General features: G+C 40.3%; 1 protein-coding gene across 5 annotated transcripts in view; it reads right to left on the reverse strand.

Annotated features, from left to right (window-relative positions):
• Positions 1–21,317, reverse strand: part of KCNH7 (potassium voltage-gated channel subfamily H member 7) — a 312,948-nt gene that overhangs the window by 14,703 nt on the left and 276,928 nt on the right. For all 5 annotated transcript variants that reach the window (XM_029072537.2, XM_029072536.2, XM_029072538.2 and 2 more), the window contains 4 exons: positions 18,064–18,269; positions 16,408–16,504; positions 5,635–5,850; positions 4,832–5,095 (listed from right to left, as the gene is read on the reverse strand). In XM_029072537.2, coding sequence (XP_028928370.1) covers positions 4,832–5,095; positions 5,635–5,850; positions 16,408–16,504; positions 18,064–18,269 — 783 coding nt within the window. The remainder of the gene's footprint in view (positions 1–4,831; positions 5,096–5,634; positions 5,851–16,407; positions 16,505–18,063; positions 18,270–21,317) is intronic.

Genomic DNA, 21,317 nt, shown 5'->3' on the forward strand with positions numbered 1-21,317 from the left:
GCAGTAGCAACAAAAATAATAGTTCAGGAGGCAGAATGTTGGACCACTTGAGAGCCCACGTAGCTTTCGGTTCTTGGATTTTATGAATCTTTTTCTCAAAAAGATGCAGTCAGTTACTCAGAAGCTTCCAGCTTTTCTCTCCCGGGGATAAGTTAATTTTATCTAGTTCTACCCAGCATTTTATCACTGAATTCACACAAATGTTGCTAATGAGGCACCTGCAGTTCTGTGTGGGGTGTTTGGTGGCACTATAATAAGGTTAAATGCAAAGACATTTGCATATTTAGGATGAGATAAGGGGGGTGGAGTGGGGACAAGTAGAGCTTCAGGTAAAAAAACGCAAAGGGGGCCTCTGTGCTCCCGAAATAGTCCATAGGCTACGACCCTTTGTTACTAAATGTCCCTCACTTCCCTCTTCCTCTCTCTGCCTTTCTTCTCTTGCCATCCTCTCGATCCTCTTCCCCATCTCCCTTAGGTCCCTAACCCTCTGGGCTAATAACAATACTTTTTACTGAAACATTCTTCTAACAGGAAACTCTACCGCTGACATTTTCCTACTGACACAGCTCCTTCTGTGATAAAATGATAACAAATATAGCAAAGGATGAAAAAAGATTTGTGCTGGATCTTTAAGTAATTGAGCAGCAGATTTCCACTGGGAACCGTAATTCATTATTCACAGTTGTGTGACCCTGTTTAAAATTCCAAACAACAAATATTTCAGCGATTGGCGAAGTAGCTTTACAACTTTAGCGGAAAAAGTCAAATCCAAATTCAGAACAAAAGTATTAAATGAGCTGGGAGTTTGGGAGTTTACATCACACCCTCAGGATTTTAGTGGGCCTTCTGGGTAGATTGGGGTTCTTTGAAGGGAGGAGCAGAGTAGCAATGTTCAGGTTTAGACTATAAGTTAACGCTGAAGATAGACAGGGACGCTCATACGAAGGAAGCTTAATAGACACCTTGCCACATTCTAGTTCCTAATCCCTTGCCTATGCTTCCAGTGATCCCTTGCCTATGATCCCTTGCTTCCAAAACAATGAAAAAGGCTTTAGGCCTGCCAATTAATCATGGATTATCATCTCTTCAGTGCTTCAAAACAAAAAACCAACAACAAGCAAAACTGTCTTATTACTGACACCAGGAATGAATGAACTGTAAAGGTTCTGTAGAAACATTTCTGATTTGACACTTTTATTAAAAGAAACGTGACCAACCTGAGGTAACAATAAAAATTCAGGAGTTCAAAGAGGAGTTCTCCTAAGAGCACCCTGTAGACATTTTCTAAATATAGCTCAGAAAAGAATCTACTGTGGGTTGCCTTGGAAAATGTTGCTATAGTTGCAGGACATATTGCTGGAAATGAGTGAAGGAAAAGTACACTTTAAAACGGCAAGATGTGTACGATTTTGGTTGCCTCAATTGTTGACCTTCATCCAAAGCAGTGCACATTCTGTTCCGTCTTTTATAATGTTCAAAATGGGCATGTCACTGACCTATGGGTAGAGGGCAGAGCTGATTGAGCCAATACAAGGAATTGGAGCTAAATTAAGAATGTACTGATTGGCAAAACTAAAATTCTAGAGAACTAAAACAATAACTACTATCACAGTCCCCTTATTTTCGCAGCCTCTAGCATGACGAAAGAAACAAAATCTTTCATGCTCCGTACTTGAGCGGGTCTTTCTGGTCCACTTTTGAAACTTAATTGGTAAAATAAATATTTAATGAAAAAATGAAAAGGTTCACTAGCTTTGCATTTGTTAATAGATGCTACTTAATCAGGTTTAACCATATGTCACACTGATTGATGCCAAATGACATCAATTACATTTAATCAATTGGTGTGACATTTTGATATGCAGTTTTTTCAAGATAATTATTATCTTTCATTTTAACAGGATCTGAAATGTGGGAACTTTGAAAATCAAGTTTTTGGGGTTTTTTTATATTAAGGACAATAGTATCAGGTGGGGCTAATTAAATCTCATTGAAAGAAACAGAGTAAAGGAAAATCTGGGCCAAAAGCATGAAGACCTGTTTTCTGTCAGTGATGTCCAAGCAGCCTGTGAATTTCAAGGTAAGGTTTTGCAGTCCTGGTCACTTAAGCCTCTGAAAACTTGGAGCGGAAAATATCCTTGAAAATACACTCTCAGCAGAAGCCTTACAGACTCTTGAAAGACAACCCAGATGACCCAGTCAGTCTTTCAGGACCTCTTTCATCTTTGGTACGAACGTGTTTCTATTCTGGGCAGTCCCCAAATAGCCTGTTTCATGAATAACGGAAACGAGCCAGTTGGTGATCCCATTTAATAGACTATATTTCCAATGTGATGAATGAGGAACTATTTTCATCTATTTAATCAAGAGTTGAGACAGGCCAGAGAACATTTGCATGTATTTTTAGCAGATTTGAAAGTGGGGTCAGAGCCAACGCACTTTACTAGTCTAAGGGCAATGATTCTGGACAATTCCAACGTACACGAAGACAAAGGTACTGGGATGTGATGTTGATGGTATTTGCTAAGCGCTTACTGTGTGCCAAGCACTTGTTCTAAGCGCTGTCCCATTATCACAACAAGAACTTTGCTTTTAAGGCATTCTCATTAGGATTTTGCAGAATGGAGAAAGAGCTTTTCCAGGGATTGCTTAGAAGATGATATCCTACAGCCTGGGTTTACTGCGATAGCCTTGAGAAGCAGTGTGTCTTAGTGGAAAGAATTCGGGTCTGGGACTCGGAGGACCTAGGTTCTAATCTTGGCCCTGCCATTTGCTTGCTGTGTGACCTTGGGAAAGTCATAACCTCTCTGTGCCTCAGCTTCCTCAACTATAAAATGGGGATTCAATACTTGTTCTCCCTCTCGCTTAAACTGTAGCCCTATGTGGGACAGGGACTGGGTCCAACGTGATTATCTTGTATCTACACCAGCACTTCATACAGTGCTTGGCACAAAGTGCTTAACACGCATCATAATTATTTTATTATTGCCTTGTTCGAAGGGAGAGGAGGGCATCCCTAGCTAATCCTGGTGAAATGAGTATGATATGTTCTACTCACTACTTTACCTCTGGGCTCCAAATCAGTTCATCTTCTGATCTTTTGAGTTTGGCTTAAAGGATCTTTTTTTGCCAGGTTCTTGCTTTTGCATTGTAGATTAGATTCCATCATGGTCATCAAACACCAGCTTATTTTTCAATGTATCTGGTGATGTGTGCACTCACAGAGGTCTGAGTTTATTTGGTGAATGATCACTGAGCTAACGGGAGCCAGCCAAGCTTTCAAGCAGCAAATGAAAGATACCCCAGGGATCACTTGGTGTCACTGTGGGTTTCCCTTGGGACCCACAGGGGAAATGGCCACAGCTGTTAAGGAGGACTGTGATCTTCTGGGAAAGCTCCTAATGACTGCCTATTACAGTAAAAATACTCCCCTGATCTGTATTTTACAAGATTTCATGTCCGCAATTATGGTATTTTTTTTGTGGTATTTGTTAAGTGCTTACTATGTGCCAGGCATTGTACCAAGCACTGGAGTAGATACAAACTACTCGGGTTGGACACAGTCCAGGTCCCACATCATGGCTCGGTGGAAAGAGCCCGGGCTTGGGAGTCAGAGGTTATGGTTTCGAATTCCGGCTCTGCCACTTGTCAGTTGTGTGACTATGGGCAAGTCACTTTACTTCTCTGTGCCTCAGTTACCTCATCTGTAAAATGGGGATTTACTGTGAGCCTCACGTGGGACAACCTTATTACCCTGTATCTCCCCCAGTGCTTAGAACAGTGCTCTGCACATAGTAAGCCTTTAACAAATACCAATATTATCATTATCTCATGGGTTTCACATAAGAGGTAACTGAAGCACAGTTGAGTGACTTTCCCAAGGTCTCACAGAAGACAAGTAACATGGCGGGATTAGAACCCAGGTCCTTCAGCCTCCCAGGCCCGTGCTCTATCTGCTAGGCCAAGCTGCTTCTCTAGGTTTTAGTGAGGTTGGGGAAGTTTCTGCCTAAGGATGTTTAACCTGCACAAGATCCCTTAGCTTTTAATGTTGTCCAGACCTGTCTGCCTCAGGTATTGCCTTGGCCACCTCTTTGCTTCTTTGGTTTTCGGCCCACACTTCTGTAGACCTATCTGCTCTCTCCCCTTCTTGGTAAACTCTTGTTTAACCCTGCACCGATTCATTTTAATTTTTCATCCACTCTACTTCGCCACCTATTCACCTCTCCTTGAATTTTCGATCCCATAGTTTAAAATTTCTTCCCCTGAGAAGTGGGGAGTGTCCATTACATGAAGCATTGGGGAATTCCTTCCATTTAGGCTGTGTTTGTTTCCACCACCCTCCTCTGGAAGTACCTCATCTCTTCCTCATAATTCCAAATTACAGATTTAGGGCCCTGTTGTCTTCAACTTCACGATGTATGAGAATTTAGGGTTTCCCCATGATATTACCACTATGATACTCTGGGACAAAGTATTATGATTCTCCCAGGTTACTCCACTTTCTTCAAGATGTCATCTTGTTCCATTTGGTTTGCTATCGTTAATTTGAAATCATTTCTACTCATTGTTTGAGTGGAGAATAATGAGAATTCTTAGTTGGGAAATGCCTTAAGTGATTTCAAAGCAGAGAACTTGCCAGTGTTTCAGGAAATCATCAAAAGATTAAAGCAGCATCACTATTATTCTATTTATCTTTCTATTTAGATACACACATACCTACAAGAACTCACATATACTATAAATATAGAGGACCTGGGGAAAAATTCCTTTTTCCGATCAACACAGCAGAAGGAAGAGAGGACTTAGGCTCATTAGGAAACAATCCAATTACCTCTGTAAGAGTGACTTCTTTTGTCAGCGTGGATTTTTTCTGAGGTCAGTGCTGTTTCTTCAAAATCTAGTCTAGTTGCTTTTCTGGTTCCCGAAGGATAATCTGCCATTCCAGAAAAGAGAGGTTTCTGTTCATCATCAATAGAGGAGGCAAAAGATGATGATCCACTTTTCTTTTCTTCAAAAAGTTTCTTGGAACACTGGTAACGTCGGGTGGCATCAACACCATCTCCAGGATCATTTGTGCCAATTCCTTTGCCATAATCTACCAAAGAGATGTAATTTTATGCAAGATATTACAATCCTGGAGTTTTATTAGTAATTCTATTTTGTTTCACAAGCCACCAAATACAAATGAGCCTGTAATTCTCCCCTGGGTCCATTCTCATCTGCGATATGTACCAGTGAACAATGAAACTTTTGAGGAAATCACTGGGATTCGTAAGCCACCTCACAGAAAGATCTTTTTTTCATTTAAACTAGGCTATACCTAAGAGGCCACTACCCAAAATGTGTTCTTTCTGCTAGTATTTCTTTTTTGGAAGGTCTATTTTTATTCAGGGCATGTTCAACTGAGTGACGAGGCATATTATTCATTTCAGAGTAAAATGTAACTCTAGCTTTAAAGTATTGTGCTACTTCATATTTTTTAGTCTCCAAAGTAAATTACAGGGAACCACCCATCTCTCTCACAAATGACAAATGATTGTGAAAATAAGGTGCAGGTGGTAAACTGCTTGCCCATCGGGGTAGGCTTTGCCTTTGAAAATTCATCCCAGTACCCATTTAAAAACACAAAAGCACCGTTATTCAGGCTTCCTTCTCCTCCTCCACTCTGCTGTATTCCCCACGGAGATTTTTCACACGTTTGAAAGGTCACCGAAGCATGCTTGGTCTTTTGAGGCGCTCCCTCGGCCCAACAGATTCCAGGTGTCCAAAGACGGGGAAGCTGAATTCCATTCGTCGGCACGCTTCCCGATCTCTCGGAAGTCCTGGCCCGTGATGCAGAGGGCAGTTTGGCTGGCGGGGGTAACGAGGGAGGATTTTAGTGTTTCAGTACAACAATGCCAGTATGTTGTACCTAATTACCTAAAACCCAGTTGTGCACATGGCCTGTTTTAAACTGAAATGTCAAGATAATTCCAGCCCCAAAGGTTGATTGAGAACATATTTCAGCAGGAAAATCTCAGGAAGACAAATTCTGTAACTTGTTTCCATTAGTGTCCTGGGGAGACAGTGTGATTTCCCATCTGGTTTCCACTAATTACTAATCAACATAATTCTAGAATGCAAATACTGATGTATTTTTTTTCTACATAAATGACTAAAAGGTATCCCTTCTCTTCTACAGCTCATTCCCCGTCATTTGCTTACCTCGTGTTCCTTAGGACATTAATTAATTCATCTAGGGCCCTATCAGAGAAATTGCCCACAGCATGTTTAATTCTTATAGCAATATGTTCAGAACCATTTTTCACAGCTTTAGCAACTTTCTTACTTTTTACCAACAAGGCAGCTAGAAGTCAAAATGGATTTAAATTCAAAGTTCTCAATGGGAGAATCATTGCTACCGAGGGTAATCTTCCCAGCCTTCTAAAGTTAAAATAAATCAGTCAACCCTATTTACTGAGTGTTTAGTGTATGTTGACAGAGTACTGTACAACAGAGTAGGTAGACACGTTCCCTGTCTATCCCTTTACAGCCTAGATGAGGAGACAGACATTAAAATACATTTATGGCTATGTACATAATCTCCCTTATCTTTCCTCTAAAACCTTGGGTTTACAAAATGAGACACAATGTTGTCTTATCAGCATGGTCAGTCGCTGCCTGGATGTGTGAATTCTGTACAAAGAGCGGGGAGAGAGCGTCTCCAGAGGTTCAGGGTAACTCCCACTAGTGTCGGCATCCCAAATTCCAGAAACTGCTTGGAAGACTTGAACACTTGGGCGAAATGTTCCATTCTCAAAAGTGAAAAAGAAGGGAGCCGGAAAGTCAGAAGGACTACATCTTTGGACCCTGTGACCCAGCCTCTGTTGAAACATGTAAATGTCCAGACCAATGGCTGTCTGTACTTTCCCTAAAGATATCTGGGAAAAAAAGACTCCACCAGCTCCCTCATAGTCTTTTCCAGTGTTTTCATCAGCCTGATGGTCTTGAAGTACTTCCTACAGATTAATCTCTCTAGCTTCCACCCCTTCAGTTCTGTGGGTGTGGGTTTGTCGTTCCAATGGGTAGAGTAGATTTTCAGCCAGAGGTACCAGGTACTTGTGACCTTGTTTGCTAGGAGTTTTGGTCCCACCCCAGGCCTAGGCCCTGTCAGATGGGAATCCCAAGACAGAATGACATGATGTGAGGGAAGAAGAAGCTTATGGGGGGGGGGGGGGGGCGCACCTGTTCAGAACCCAACTGGCTTTTCCCCAGCCTGGCCTCACATGGCGTAGTAGTGGATAGAGCATGGTGTAGTGAGTGGGAGTCAGAAGGTGAGGGGTCTGACTCCTGTTTCTGCCATTTGTCTGCTGTGTGACCTCGGGCAAATCACTTCACTTCTCTGTGCCTCAGTTACCTCATCTGTAAAATGGGTAGCAAGACTGTGAACCCCACGCTGAGAAGCAGCGTGGCGCAGTGGAAAGAGCACGGGCTTTGGAGTCAGGGCTCATGAGTTCGAATCCCAGATCTGCCACTTGTCAGCTGTGTGACTGTGGGCAAGTCACTTAACTTCTCTGGGCCTCAGTTCCCTCATCTGTAAAATGGGGATTAAGACTCTGAGCCCACATGGGACAACCTGATTCCCCTGTGTTTACCCCAGCGCTTAGAACAGTGCTCTGCACATAGTAAGCGCTTAACAAATACCAACATTATTACGTGGGACAGGAACTGTGTCCAACCCAATTTGCTTGTACCCACCCCAGCGCTGAGTACAGTGCCCGGCACAGAGTAAGCACTTAAATGCCATAGTTATGAATTACTATTCTTATTTTCCAAAGCAGAAAGGGATGGAATCATTAGCTCTTTATGCAGATGAGCCCAGCTTGAAGGTCTGACCCCTCCGTTCCACACAAAAAGTCAAAGAGAGCAGGAGCAGGAATGGCAAGACTGCTTAGTAGACAGTACCCTTCACATGGTTGACCATTTCGATAAAGGTCAGTCTGGGAAAAGAAACCCTCAGACCACTTCATTCTAAACCTTCGTCATAGTTCAATTAGCAAAAGGCAGAGATTAGGGAGCTCCCTGAATAATGATAGGTCAGTGCTTGTTAAAATGCATCTGGACAGCACTAGTCCTTCTAATCTATTAACTACTACAGACCGGAGCCAAGCAGAGAATGCGATTTCCATTTTTAATTCACAAGTGTACTGCTGTTAAGGCTTTCGTTTTGGTATGTGGCAGAATGTCTCTGTAATGAAGTTTTAGAGTGTATCTTGACAAGGAAGAGACAAAGCTCTTTTGGTGTTATAGCAATAAGAACATTGATAGATTAGCCACATCAGCTGCACTGAAAACACGAAACCACAGTGGCAATTTGTTAGAATTCAAGCTAAACTAAGAAAGCCAAGAACCCTAAAAATTAGGCTCTCTCAGTTCACAGACTATCACAAATGAATCCATTACTATATTGGAGTTTAAATGTGACCTCTGTAAATTTTTGTTGCCATAGAAAAGGGAATGGGCAGGGGGGAACCCACTTTTTTTCACAAAGCTGCAATGTTTGCATAAAACAGTCCAGCCTAATTAAATATTTACTCTCTCATTCTATTTTAGACACCATGCTCTCATCCCTATTCTGGCAATGACCGACATTCCTCAAGGTTGTCTTAAATTTCCATAGAGTTGACTTATAACTTTAAAAATAAAAGTCCAATTGTTATTATTCTTGTTCAGTTATATTATTGAACACTTACTGTGTGCAGACCACTGTACTAAACATTTGGGAGAGTATAATATAACAGATAGATTTGATAGACAAGTTATTATCTAACAAGTCTGAAACAGTTTTATTTCAATTTGCTTTCTGAGACATCCTGTTGTGTGTATGCATGCATACTTATGCATGATATATTTATATAATATGCTGCAGAATGGCAGAGTTAACTATTTCAAAATAGCATTCTATCATTCCCTCTCCCTTCCCCCCTTCACCTCCCCTCAGCTAAACCCCCTTTCCCTCTTCTCCTCCCCCTCTCCCTTCCCCTCTCCTCAACACTGTGCTCATCTGTATAGATTTTTATTACTCTATTTATTTTGTTGATGAGGTGTACATCCCCTTGATTCTATTTATTGTGATTATGTTGTCTTGTTTTTGTCCATCTGTCTCCCCCGATTAGACTGTAAGCCCGTCATTGGCCAGGGATCGTCTCTATCTGTTGCCGATTTGTCCATTCTAAGCGCTTAGTACAGTGCTCCGCACATAGTAAGCACTCAATAAATACTATTGAATGAATGAATGAATCATCAATCAATTGTATTTATTGAGAACCGTGTGCAGAACCCTGTACGAAACAGTTGGGAGAGTGCATATAGCAGAGTTGACATTCATGTTTCTTGCCTGCAATGAGCTTACATTTATTGTCATTTATTCTACAGTGAGTCCCCCATCCTGATGGGAAGTAGCATGGCCTAGTGGGAAAAGCACGGACTTGGGATCAGAGGACCTGGGTTCTAATCCCGGCTCTGTCACTTGTCAGCTGTGTAACCTTGGGCAAAACACTAACTTCCCTGGGCCTCAGTTCCCTCATCTGCAAAATGGGGACTCAATACCTGTGCTCCCTCCTATTTAGAATTCATTCATTCATTCGTACTTATGGAGCGCTTACTGTGTGCAGAGCACTGTACTAAGCACTTGGAAAGTACAATTCGGCAAGAGATAGAGACAATCGCTACCCAACAATGGGCTCACAGTATAGAAGGGGGAGACAGACAGCAAAATGAGTAGACAGGCATCAATAACATCAAAATAGATAAATAGAATTATAGATATATATACATATCATTAATAAAATAGAGTAATAAATATGTATTGATATACACAAGTGCTGTGGGGCAGGGAAGAGGGTAGAGCAGAGGGAGGGAATAGGGGTGATGGGGAGGAGGAGCAGGAGGTGCTCAGTCTGGAATGTGAGCCCCATGTGGATGTGATCCTCATGTGGGACCTCATTATCTTCTTTCTACCCCAGTGCTTAGTACAGTGTTTGACACTTAAATACCACCATTATTACTATTATTGTTTAGTCTTCTCAGAGAACTGGAAAGGATCTGTGGAGTGATAGCATTGTTAAGTATTTTGGGCAATGTAGCCATACCCTAAATTCAACTCAAATTACAATCAGTGAGGTTCTTGAATATTCACATGTTATTTTGTTAGAGATGTCACAGTACTAGAAGGAGAACTCTACAACCCAGACGACTAGGCAGATTAGTTGGATTATAAGTGCTTTACAAATAGCATCATTATTATTAGGAAGCAACGTGGTTTAGTGGAAAGAGCACAGGCTTGGGAGTTAGAGGTTGTGGGTTCTAATCCCGGCTCTGCCACTTGTCAGCTGTGTGACTTTGGGCAAGTTAAGTCACTTAACTTCTCTGTGCCTCAGTTCCCTCATCTGTAAAATGGGGATTAAGACTGTGAGCCCCACGTGGGACAACCTGATTAGCTTGTATCTACCCCAGTGCTTACAACAGTGCCTGGCTCATAGTAAGTGCTTAACAAATACCATCGTCATCATCATCGTGTTCAGAAGACAACTCTATTTGAACCTAAGGACACCGCACAGGTGAATTAAGAGGATTCTGCAATTCAGTACCGATTTTCTTCAGCAAAATCTCTCAGATTAATTGCCTTCCATCTTGGGAAAGGGCAGGCTCAGTTTTCTTCCCAAGAGACCATAACAAAGTCCAGGGTTCCCCTGCTAATTCTGGAGGTCTTCTGGAGGGTAGGAAGCCACTGTTCTAAGCAGCAGGGTGGCGATAGGGTGGAAAGGGGGAAAGAAAAATCTATTGTCTTCCCCACTTGAAAACCTGGTAACTATGGGAACATAGTGAGCATACCATCATTCCGGGTGTTGGATGCAACATCGTTGCAGGTGTTCCAAAAGAAATGAAAGAAGACCCAGGAGGCATACTGAGGAACATATCCTGTATGATGAAGAGCATATCTTGCATTTCTACATGAACAGCAAGGGTTTTCTGGCTCTGTTTGGGCTGTTTTTCAAGGAATATGTCAAAGAGAAACCATTTGAAATACAGCTCATATCATAAATTGAGGGATGCAGCTGTGATGCTAGAAACATCCATGTGTTTCTAGCACAATTTTGCAGGAAATTTCAGTAGAGGTTGCTCATGCTACAAAACCACAAATTGAATTGATAGTTCCACTCTGAGGAGGAAAGTGGATAAGTACTACAGATAAATGATAATGAGATGAAACTTGCAAAAAGAGTTGCTATGGCAACACGGACCCTAACAGGCCAACGGAAACTGAAAAAATATGTGATAACAACAAGTCCATGTTTAGCCATTTAAAAGGAAGGGAAACAAACCTGAATTATTCTAACCAGAGTGTCAATAAATTTCAAGTAACCTTCAATGGTTTTAACTGAAGCTGAAAACAACTGTCTGGGCGATAGAGTATACTTATAAAAAGTAGATCAAAAATTTTTCAGGAACATTATTGAAATTTACCTAATCCATCGTAAGAGTGCAATCATTTTATTATATATCCATAGGGGACACTTTCTCTTATGTAATGCCCCATTTTGACTGGAACCACCTATAGACACCCACTAAGTAAAAAGAAAACCAATCTCCATCTCTCTTTGTTCTTGCTCATGTCTATTTCCTTTTTCTCTCCCACTCTTTCTTTTTCTTTCATTTTCCTTCCCTTCCCTTCTCTCTCTCCTGCTCTTCCTCTTAGTCAGATATCCCAAAAAGAGCCCCCCTCTTCTCCACCAAGATCCCAAAATTTAATCAAGGGGTTTCCAGTCAGGAACAGTGGATGAGCCTTAGTCCTGAGACTTCAGGTCCAAGAACCAGAGCTTAGGAATTCATTATAATGATAGTGGTTTGCACGCGTGTTCTCTTGGACAAGCAAGTCATGTCCCCACTGCGGCACGGAGTGCAGCAAGCAAATAAACGGGCAAGGGTGTAGCCCAGAGTGAAGTGTGATCTATGCCGGGGTCAGCTAACCTCAGGCAGAACTGATGTTAGACCTAGGCTCCTCATTCTCAAAGCAGTGCTCTTTCCACTCGAACCAATAGCAGGGCTCCCTTATAATTTATTAGTCCTCTGAACAATCGTAACTAATTTAGGTACCAATTCTGATCAATCCAGTAGCCACTGAGGCCATTAATAACCCATCTAGGGTATTTCTTGGTCCTTCTCTCACCATTAGCACAAGCAAGAGCATATCTACCTTCTCTATCCTTCTTGCCAAACAAATTCTGTCTCTTTTTATACCTCACCTACATTACCTGACTTTACAGGCTAATTTGTAACAGAGACGGATTTTTAGACGTCAGAGTAGCTATTGATTCCTGTTATTTTCTTTGTGCCCAAAGGTAAGTTCTTCGTTTGCTGAGTTAAGAAGACGGTAGTCGAATACCTGAACTTCAGTGATTGATGAGAAGGGAGGTATAGGATTTGCAGAGCAAGAGGAGAATTTTGGACCACTATGTATGGTGCTTTCTCGCTGCGGAAAAAGTCTTACAATTCAGGCCCTAGATATTCTCAAATCTCACACAGTGGTCAAGACAGGAAGAGAAAGAGGGAGAGGCTAAATTCCTACAATTTAGAAAACACCATTTATTTGGCCTGAGTATATATATTTGGGATTCTTTGTTTACAAACAACCACATGGAGGAGGTAGAGGAGCACATTAGAGGAAGTGGAAAAAGAGAGAGAGAGAGAGAAATCTTCTTGTGGATATCCAGTACTCGATGGACTAATTAATGGATTAATGGATTAATCCATTAATTAGTCCATTAATCCCATACCCCTTTTCTTCAGACCCATATCCTCCCAGAATGTTCCACATTCCAGAGGATTCTGGAAAATATAGTCCCCAAAAGGCAATAGTTCCTGGAATAGGCTTCCAATTCTTTCAGCCTCCTTTGGTCAGTGTTCTGCTTCCCACATGGGCCTCAACAGCCAAACTCCACCAACACACATTAGGCAGAACTTTCTAAAAATTTCTTAAAATAGGATATGGTTGATTCTAGGGTATTTCTGGAAATGTGATATGGAAAAGTTCATGTAAGGTGCATAAATCACAGTCTCCCCAGTACATAACTTTAGTTTGCTTAGGGAGATGCAGGAACTTTTTCAGGACATTAAGATATATCACCTTAGGACATTGACAGTTGTAATGTAAAAGCTCCTCTCAGGGTGACTCACTTGGTTGTTTGGATTTATGGATTTCAGTCACTTGAAGCACTTTTTTCGTATGCTTGCTTCTCTGAGACAGCCCCCTGGTCTGAGCTACAGATGGACTAGAGAGCCTCAAATTAGCAAACTGTAAGTGACCATCCTCCATGCAATAACCCTCCACATACTTTTACTGTTGCTTTACCTTCTGTAGGCTATTATTTTGTTCATACCATCTGAATTATCAAGAAATTTCATCCTCATTTTCCAGCTCTAATTTCCAAAACAAAAGCATTTGTTCCATCATGTGACTGGCACATTTTCTCTTCACTAAACTTGGAAAGCAAAGAGAGGACAGGATCCACAGATGCATGTCTACCGATTTCCAACTCTACTGAACTTTCCCAAGTGCTTAGTACAGCGCTCTGCACATAGGAAGTAGTGAATGAATATCACTGATATTTGGAACTCTGACTGGAAGACTGGCCCAAAAAGTCCCTTTAAGAAACCCTTGAACAACAGAAGGGGAAATCCAGAGGTATAATCTCTTGACTACACCCTTGAAAAACCAAAGATTGTTAACTTCTTAAGGGCAGGGACCCCGTCTCCTAACTATACTGGACTCTCAAGTGCTTGTACCTGCCCAAGTGTTTAGTACAATACACTTCCCGTTGTAGCGGTCAACAAATACCACTTATTGATTGGAGGGAGAAATTCCTTCAAGACACCATTGAACGACAGAAGGGAGAAATCTCTTTAAAGCCCCTTTGAATGATAAAAGGTGTGACCCCAAATCCGAGTTGGCTATTTGAAATTTCTCAACAGGCACAGTTTGAAAGATCACTTCAATTTCATCTTAGTAGTTGGGCATGTTACGTTATAAGAAATGTGAAGGTTATTCAGGCAAACCACCTCTGTCAACAGATTCTTTGTGAAGAACAGACTGAATATTTCATAGGGCATTTCCTTGACAGATTTATAGTCAGTTTTGGGTTGCTGCCTTCAAGATGTGGCTTTGATGAAGTGGAAAGTGATCCTGCAAGTGATCAATACACTTCAGGAGAGCTGCCTTTTTCACTATTAATGCATCCAGTATCATTTAGCATTAATGAACTTTTCCATTTTTTTTTTCATTTTAGCATCAGACCTTTTTTTTTTCTTCCCTGAAACTGGAACTGCTCATCGTCAAGTAGGATATTTAAAAGCCGGGGATAATGAACTGCAGTCCAGGAGTTGAAGTATATCAGTAGTCAGGCAGCCGTGCTATGAGTATGAGAATCCTACCTCAGCAGACAGTACGGGGATGTGAAATTTGATGATCAAACCCAGGGTTGATAGAGCTGTTGCCTGGACAACCCACGAAAACAGCTGGTTAGATTGCTAGTTCCGAGATTTCTGAAGAGCTGGCATTCACTGACTAGCACTTCAACTGAGCTATTTCAATGCCTTATGTAAAATCAAAGGCACCATTCAGGAAGACTTCTTAATAGATGGATTATGCATTGTGCAGTGGATTGGATGAGTGTTTCAAATGGCACTGTGGCTGACCCTACGTTTCAATAAGCACAATTTATTCTAATGTATAATGGCCACTTTGTTACCTATATATTCTTGGGACCTGTAACCATGGTTTTAGCATGAAAATTCAATATGAAAGAGTAATGGGAGTTCAATTAGAAATATGCATATTGAAAATGTAATAACTTCAAGTGAATAAGAGGTTATTTAATAGAAGCTACTGTCTAGCTAATCTCCAATCCCATGGAGCGTAGAACAAGATAAAATTGTCTCAGAATGCAACGTGAGGGATCTGGGGTAGGTTAGGAGAAGTTTAATAATAATGGGTTTAACAAGAAAATTCATTTGAGGCCCCGATTAGAGTCGGCACCCAGATTAAATGGGTGAAAGCAAAACAAGAACAGAAGAGTGATTTGCAAAAGTTAGGTAAAGAGTTGGGTTGGGATTGGGGCTGTTGAATGGTCAAATTTTTGTGTTTGAGGTTCCAATGGTTAGATTTATCTATGTTAGAGAATTAAAATTAAAATAAATGGGAGATAAAGTCATGCTTCTCCAAAGAAGACAGGAGACCAAAGAAGGACTAAGACCATCCTCTACCAGAAGCCAATAATAGGAAAATCACTTTTCAACTGTTTCTTGAGACATGGTCATGTCAATGGTGGGGGGCAATGGGGGGAATGAATTAAATTACCTCTGAAAGACCTCATGAGACCTCTGAGTTACTGATCGTGATATGCTACAAGACCACAAAAGAACCAAAAGGACAGAGAATTAGCTGCTTGTAAGTTCATATCTAAATGAATTTTCCTAATTAATTACATGTAAATAAATGCCTTCCCTAAAAGATCTTTTAGTTTTTTAATCTTTAAATTTCTTTAATCCAGTGCTTAGAACAGTGATTGGCACATAGTGAGAATTTAACAAGTACCATTATTATTATTATTAATAATCATTTTTCAGCATACTTAAGGTTTACCATTTTGTCTTGTTAATTTATCCTTTTGAATAGGGATTTTTTTTTTGGCAGAGGGGAAAAAATCCTAGAAATCACTGCCCTAACATTGATGAATATCAATTGTCTCTAACGTAAGCACTTATAGATTATACCAAGCCCAGTTCTAACTGGAGACCTATTTTCAGAGAGAACTGTGAATCTGAGAAAACAAAATATCAAATGCTACTGCAACTAAGAACTGCAAGCTGCATCTGCGAGTTCAAAATCAACTTCAAGTCCAATATCAGTATCTGTTAAAAGAATGAAGGAAAATTCATGAAAGAAATAAAAAATTAACATTTGAACTAAAATGCCTATTAATCAATGGAATTTATCGGGTGTTTATTATGTGCAGAAAGCACAGCACCAAGTGCTTGGGAAAGCATCCCAAACATTTTCAGAAATGAGATTGTTGACAGGGGTCATCAAAATTTTGCTTCCAGTCTGCTTGGATCTATAGCTGCAGGGTGCAAAAACTGAAACTCTGTAATGAGGGGGGAATAGAGCAGAGTTGGGTTAACTGAACATTTCTTACAAGGCTTCCAAATTGGTACCCTAGTTACTGACCCCAGGGTACTTCATGGTGACCAGGCCGGATGGATGAAGCTCTGAAACTCCCCTCACCAACAGAGGTGCAATAAATACTCTTTATGTGAGACCGGCTAACCGTCTCAAGCTTTACATTTCATTTATAGAAATATATCAATTACCTTTCTCCCCTTCACTTTCAAAAGACAGTTTCCTTCTCCGAAGTTTGCAGTTTTCTTCTTCAAAATCATTGGTGGATTGCGACCTTACAAGATCGGCCTTTATTAAAGGAACATGGAAATATCATGGATGATTAGTCCCTTTGAGCACAATGCACAAGGCAGATACCTAGAACCTATGAAATACCTAAAAAATACTGCTTAATAGCCATCTTACCATTATAAAATCAACTGATAGATTTGCCCAATATTTATCTGGACTGATCAGAGTGATTCTGGTTGTTTCAACAGCTGATGGTGAAATAATTGTTACGTTATTTCACAGTAATGCTTGGGGATGATTCTGTTGTCCCACTTCATAAACAAAACATCAGCTTGTTTGGAACGTATTTATCTAACAAAGTTCGATTATGTTACCGCAGGATTAAAAAACAAACCTTTTAAATTAATCTGTTTTGTTGTAAGAAAAAATGTGCTCATCACAATTAGCTCTGATGCTTAATTAGATGGGATGGATTGCAAAGGTTGACAAATGCTCTGATTTGTACCCTTTATTACTTTATATTTTCATTTCCACCCATCCTCCCTCTGATTCAGCCCAACAAGATATCGACAATGATGCCGGTGAAAATAGTAAGTTCCCGTTACATTCCTCTGCTTGCCTATAACACTCACTCTCACTTGAGCTGTACCTAGTTATTTCAATTTTTTTAATCAAAATTCTGAATTAATTTGGGCAATAATTGGTGATTCTTGGTAACTCACTGAATTGTCAAGATTCATCATTATCCTCATGAGTTGCTATTGCGGGTATTCACTGGATTAACATCCTGGATATTATGCCTCAATGCCCCCTTCTTTTACTTTAGGTACAAAGTATAAATTTGGGATACCCAAGAATAATGATACGGCCAACAAATAACCGGAGTGACAAGAGAATGGTTAATACATAAAGGGAGAAAGTATTTACTTTTGCTTTTATAATCTTCAGGGCAATACTCAAGGTTGTTGTATATGATATGATTGATAAAGAAAGAGATTTTTGAAGTTAAAAATGATACTATTGCTCACAATCTGATGCTGCATTTTCACACTTTCCTTTTTACTGACAAACATAGCCCATTTATAAGGTAAATTCTGGGTGGGGTTGGGATTTGCTGGGTTTGGGTCCAGCATTCCCACTATGATTCTCAATATGGCAGTCCTTTTCTCCCTCTTTCCTTCCACCTCCTTCTTGAAGATGCCCTGCTAGTGTTAGCAGAGGCCACTGTTTCTAGTAAGAACTGAAAAAGTAGAATTGAAGGACCACTTTCCCTTCTTTACATGAGAAAGATGATAGTGTCCTTTTAAATATAAAGCGGGAAAACCAAGTTGAGCAAATTCATCCTCAAGGCACCTTTCAGGTAACAGCAGAGCATAGAGAGAAGTGTGTTCACTTTGTCAGCCAACTTATTTGGTATTCTGAAACCATATGGAATGTTACCTGAATGGTAGCGCTACTACATCTTCATTTATTCACACATAATTTATTTGATTCTAATTCTACTAACCTCGCTTTTTTAGTCAGCCTCAGGCCTACTTTCATAAACTTAGTGCTAAGATTATAAAAGATTGTGAACCCAGAGATAAGAGTAGGTTGTAAAATCAACCTTTTTTTACCTTTGGACCTTCATGCCTTAAGTTGAAAGTCAGCTCTAGATTGGTGAGAAAATGATCAGAAAATTCAGGATACATATCCAAAACTTCTAACAGGTCTTCCCGCTGGATCTTATGCAAGTCGCAGTATGTTAAAGCTCTTACATCTGCATTAGCTTTCCCAGGTTTTGCATAAAGATGAACCATCTCTCCAAAAATATCATTTTTGCCTGCAAGAACAAGTCAGAGATTAGCTCTTCCATAGGGAGAAAGTTTCAATAAATCTGTGAGCATATCCCTATTTGGCTCCTCAGCAGATTGTCCAAATAGGGCCCAAATAAATTAAATGGAGGATTGAAGCAATTATCCAGATAATTCATAGCCAAAGAGTTTTCACTGGAAATATCCAAATAACTAACTGGACCTGCTTTTAAAGTAAATCTCTTTTACATTCTCTTTCTGTTTTCATTGGTTGATGTCACCAGGGAGATGATGTATTGGGTATCGTGTATTTGTGTTTTGGGTTGTGCTTTGACATGGAAGAGTGAAAGCACGCATCAGGGCGCAGTCAAGAACTCCGGGAATCCAACAAGAAGTAGAACAGTAATGAAGGAGGAAAAAAAGAGAAACAACCATCTCTGTTGTCGTCACTACCGCATCCAGCAGTTCCCTGGAGTTTACATCTACTCTAGAAGCCCAACAAGCAATAGAAAAAGAGCTGCAGAAGAAGAATGGAAATTCTGCCATGTGAGGAAGCTAAAGCAGTGGCTGACCAATGGCTTATCTTAGTAACTCATCTGCAACTTTTACTTTGCTAGTGTATGGCTGGCCACAGACAGCCTCTACCGGGCAATGTGAAAAGTTGTGGTGGCTATCTGGACAATTTGAGCCAAAATGTCTGGTCCAATGTTCAAGAAACCTGAGTTATTATAATTACCCAGATTTCCCCACTATGTTAGATAGTGAATTGCTTTATCCCCCAGTGCATGTTCTGGCTCCCTGTGTTCCAAGCTGCTCAGGGAATTTCAGAGGGGCCGAATTTCACTGAGGCGAACACATGGAAAAATAATTCCATTGTTTAGTTGACCTCTGGTCAAGGCTTCCTGGGTGAAATCCCTCTGGGGCTCACTGTGGGGGGAGTCTCTCCCATCCTCGATAGACTTTACTTCTCCGAGGAATTTAGATGCCTTGTGAAGAAGGTGTCATTGTGGGAATCCCAGGATGACAGAGAAGGCTCTCGTGGAAAAGAAATATCCAGAGTTCTCAAGTCTTAGGTATCCCTGACAGGGAACTTAGAAAGAATCTAGAAAAATTAATGATTTTGTGACAATGGCGATTGAAAGCAAAATAACTGTATTTCTTAAACACTTATTATGTGCTAAGCATTGGGTTAAATGCTAGAGTGGATACAATCAGATCAATCGCAGTCCTTGTCCCACATGGGGCTCATAGTCTAAGAGAGCCAATATTCTATCTCCATATTACAGATGAGGAAACTGAGGCACAGAGAAGGTAGGTAAGTGACTTGCCCAAGATCACACAGCGGGAAAGTAGCAGAGCCACATTTCCTGACTCCCGGTCCTATCTGTGCTCTTTCCACGAGGCCAGGCGGTGGCTCATTGTTAGGGGACATTTTGTAATCTCACTTTGGATGGAATTCATTCTATCATAATGAGCTCTCTGAATTTCTAAATTTCACTCTCTAAATCTGGGAAATAGATTTGATATCGTTGTAAAATTTAAACTAAAATATACAAATTCATCTTAAAATGCATTCTTTATCCTGACAATCAGAAAGAAATGGGTCCCATTACTCAAGCAAATAAATTTGTGAAAATTTGATTCTTTTTCAATGGCCATATTATTTTTGTTTTTATTCCTTTTTCATGAACTTCATCCTAATGTGAATTGTATGCAATGAAACGGATGAATTCTCTCCTTGAGTTTTCATTTTAGTCTCTTGAAAATACCAGAAATTAAAGACAAATTTCTTGATCCTCACTGAAGCAGTGGAGCAAGGAAATCTGTCATATTAACTACCAAAAAGGTCTTTCCCCCTTGACCGGGAAGGCTACAATTAACTCTCCCAATTTTAATACCCATGTAAAGCCTGAAAGATCACTGAACCATATTATTGAAAACACTTGCATTTGTCAAATTTCAAGAAATTAACATAAAACAGATAAAAGTTTTACTGCAACAGAATAAAAAGGTGTTTTAGAAAAAGCAATTGTTAAGAGTGTGCCATTTGGGGGAAGAATTGTCAGTTTTAATCTCTGTGAATAGCGAGACTAAAAATATTTCTACAAGTCACTTTGTACCGGGGAAATGTGACAATGACATAATATTCTCCAAAACTGAGCTTGAGTTCAGTGACATTAATCTATTTTAATAGCTAAGTTGCAAGTTTTAAAAGAAAAGTCAATATTTTGAATACCGTATCTAAAGCTACATTAGGAAAAAATTTAGATATTAGAGTCATCTTTAACTTTTTCTCTGCAGAAATAATCAGGGAGTAAGTCTCTGGTCTTAATGAAAATCAAAGAGCAAACACTTTATTTCTATCACCTTGCAGGGAGCTAGGGAGCCAGTTGGCAAGCCACTTAGTTTCTCAAAGTTTTGCCTTATGTTACTACACCGAGGAACTTGTCAGCAGTTAAAACCAATGTCTTGGAAAAGCAAGTGTTCTCACCCCACTGCCTACTTTTAGAAGCCAACTCATGCTGTTTTGGAGATCAAGAATGAAATGAAGCATTTTCCTTCCTTTTGTGTGTATTAGAGCAAAACTAGAAAGGCTGACAGCTAGTGAAAACCCAGCTCGGTTTTGCCAACTCAAATGTTTTGGAAATGATTTTGATAGATGTCTAAGGTGTGATTTTGTTTTTGTTTCGAACTAAATTCTAGATCTTTTCAAGTTTTTAAAACTTTATTCTAAACCAGGAATTCACTGTCTTCATAGAAGATGCTCTAGATAATTGCCCGTTTTAAAGTGAATTAAAGTTCATTAATTAGCCTAATAGTCGAGTAGGGCAATTTGAAACTCAAGGAGAAGCAGTTTGGCCAAGAGACGTGACATGGCCCGAATGGAAAGAACAGAGTCCTGGGAGTCAGATGACTTGGGTTCTAATCTCAACTCTGCCACGTGTCTGCTGTGTGACCTGGGGTAAGTCACTTCACTCTTCTGTGCCTGTTACCTCATCTGTAAAATGCAGATTAAATCCTACTCCCTTCTATTTTTACCGTGGGCCCCATGTGGGATGGGAACTGTACCCAGCCTG

Source organism: Ornithorhynchus anatinus, chromosome 9, assembly GCF_004115215.2.
Source record: "Ornithorhynchus anatinus isolate Pmale09 chromosome 9, mOrnAna1.pri.v4, whole genome shotgun sequence".
Lineage (NCBI taxonomy): Eukaryota > Metazoa > Chordata > Mammalia > Monotremata > Ornithorhynchidae > Ornithorhynchus > Ornithorhynchus anatinus.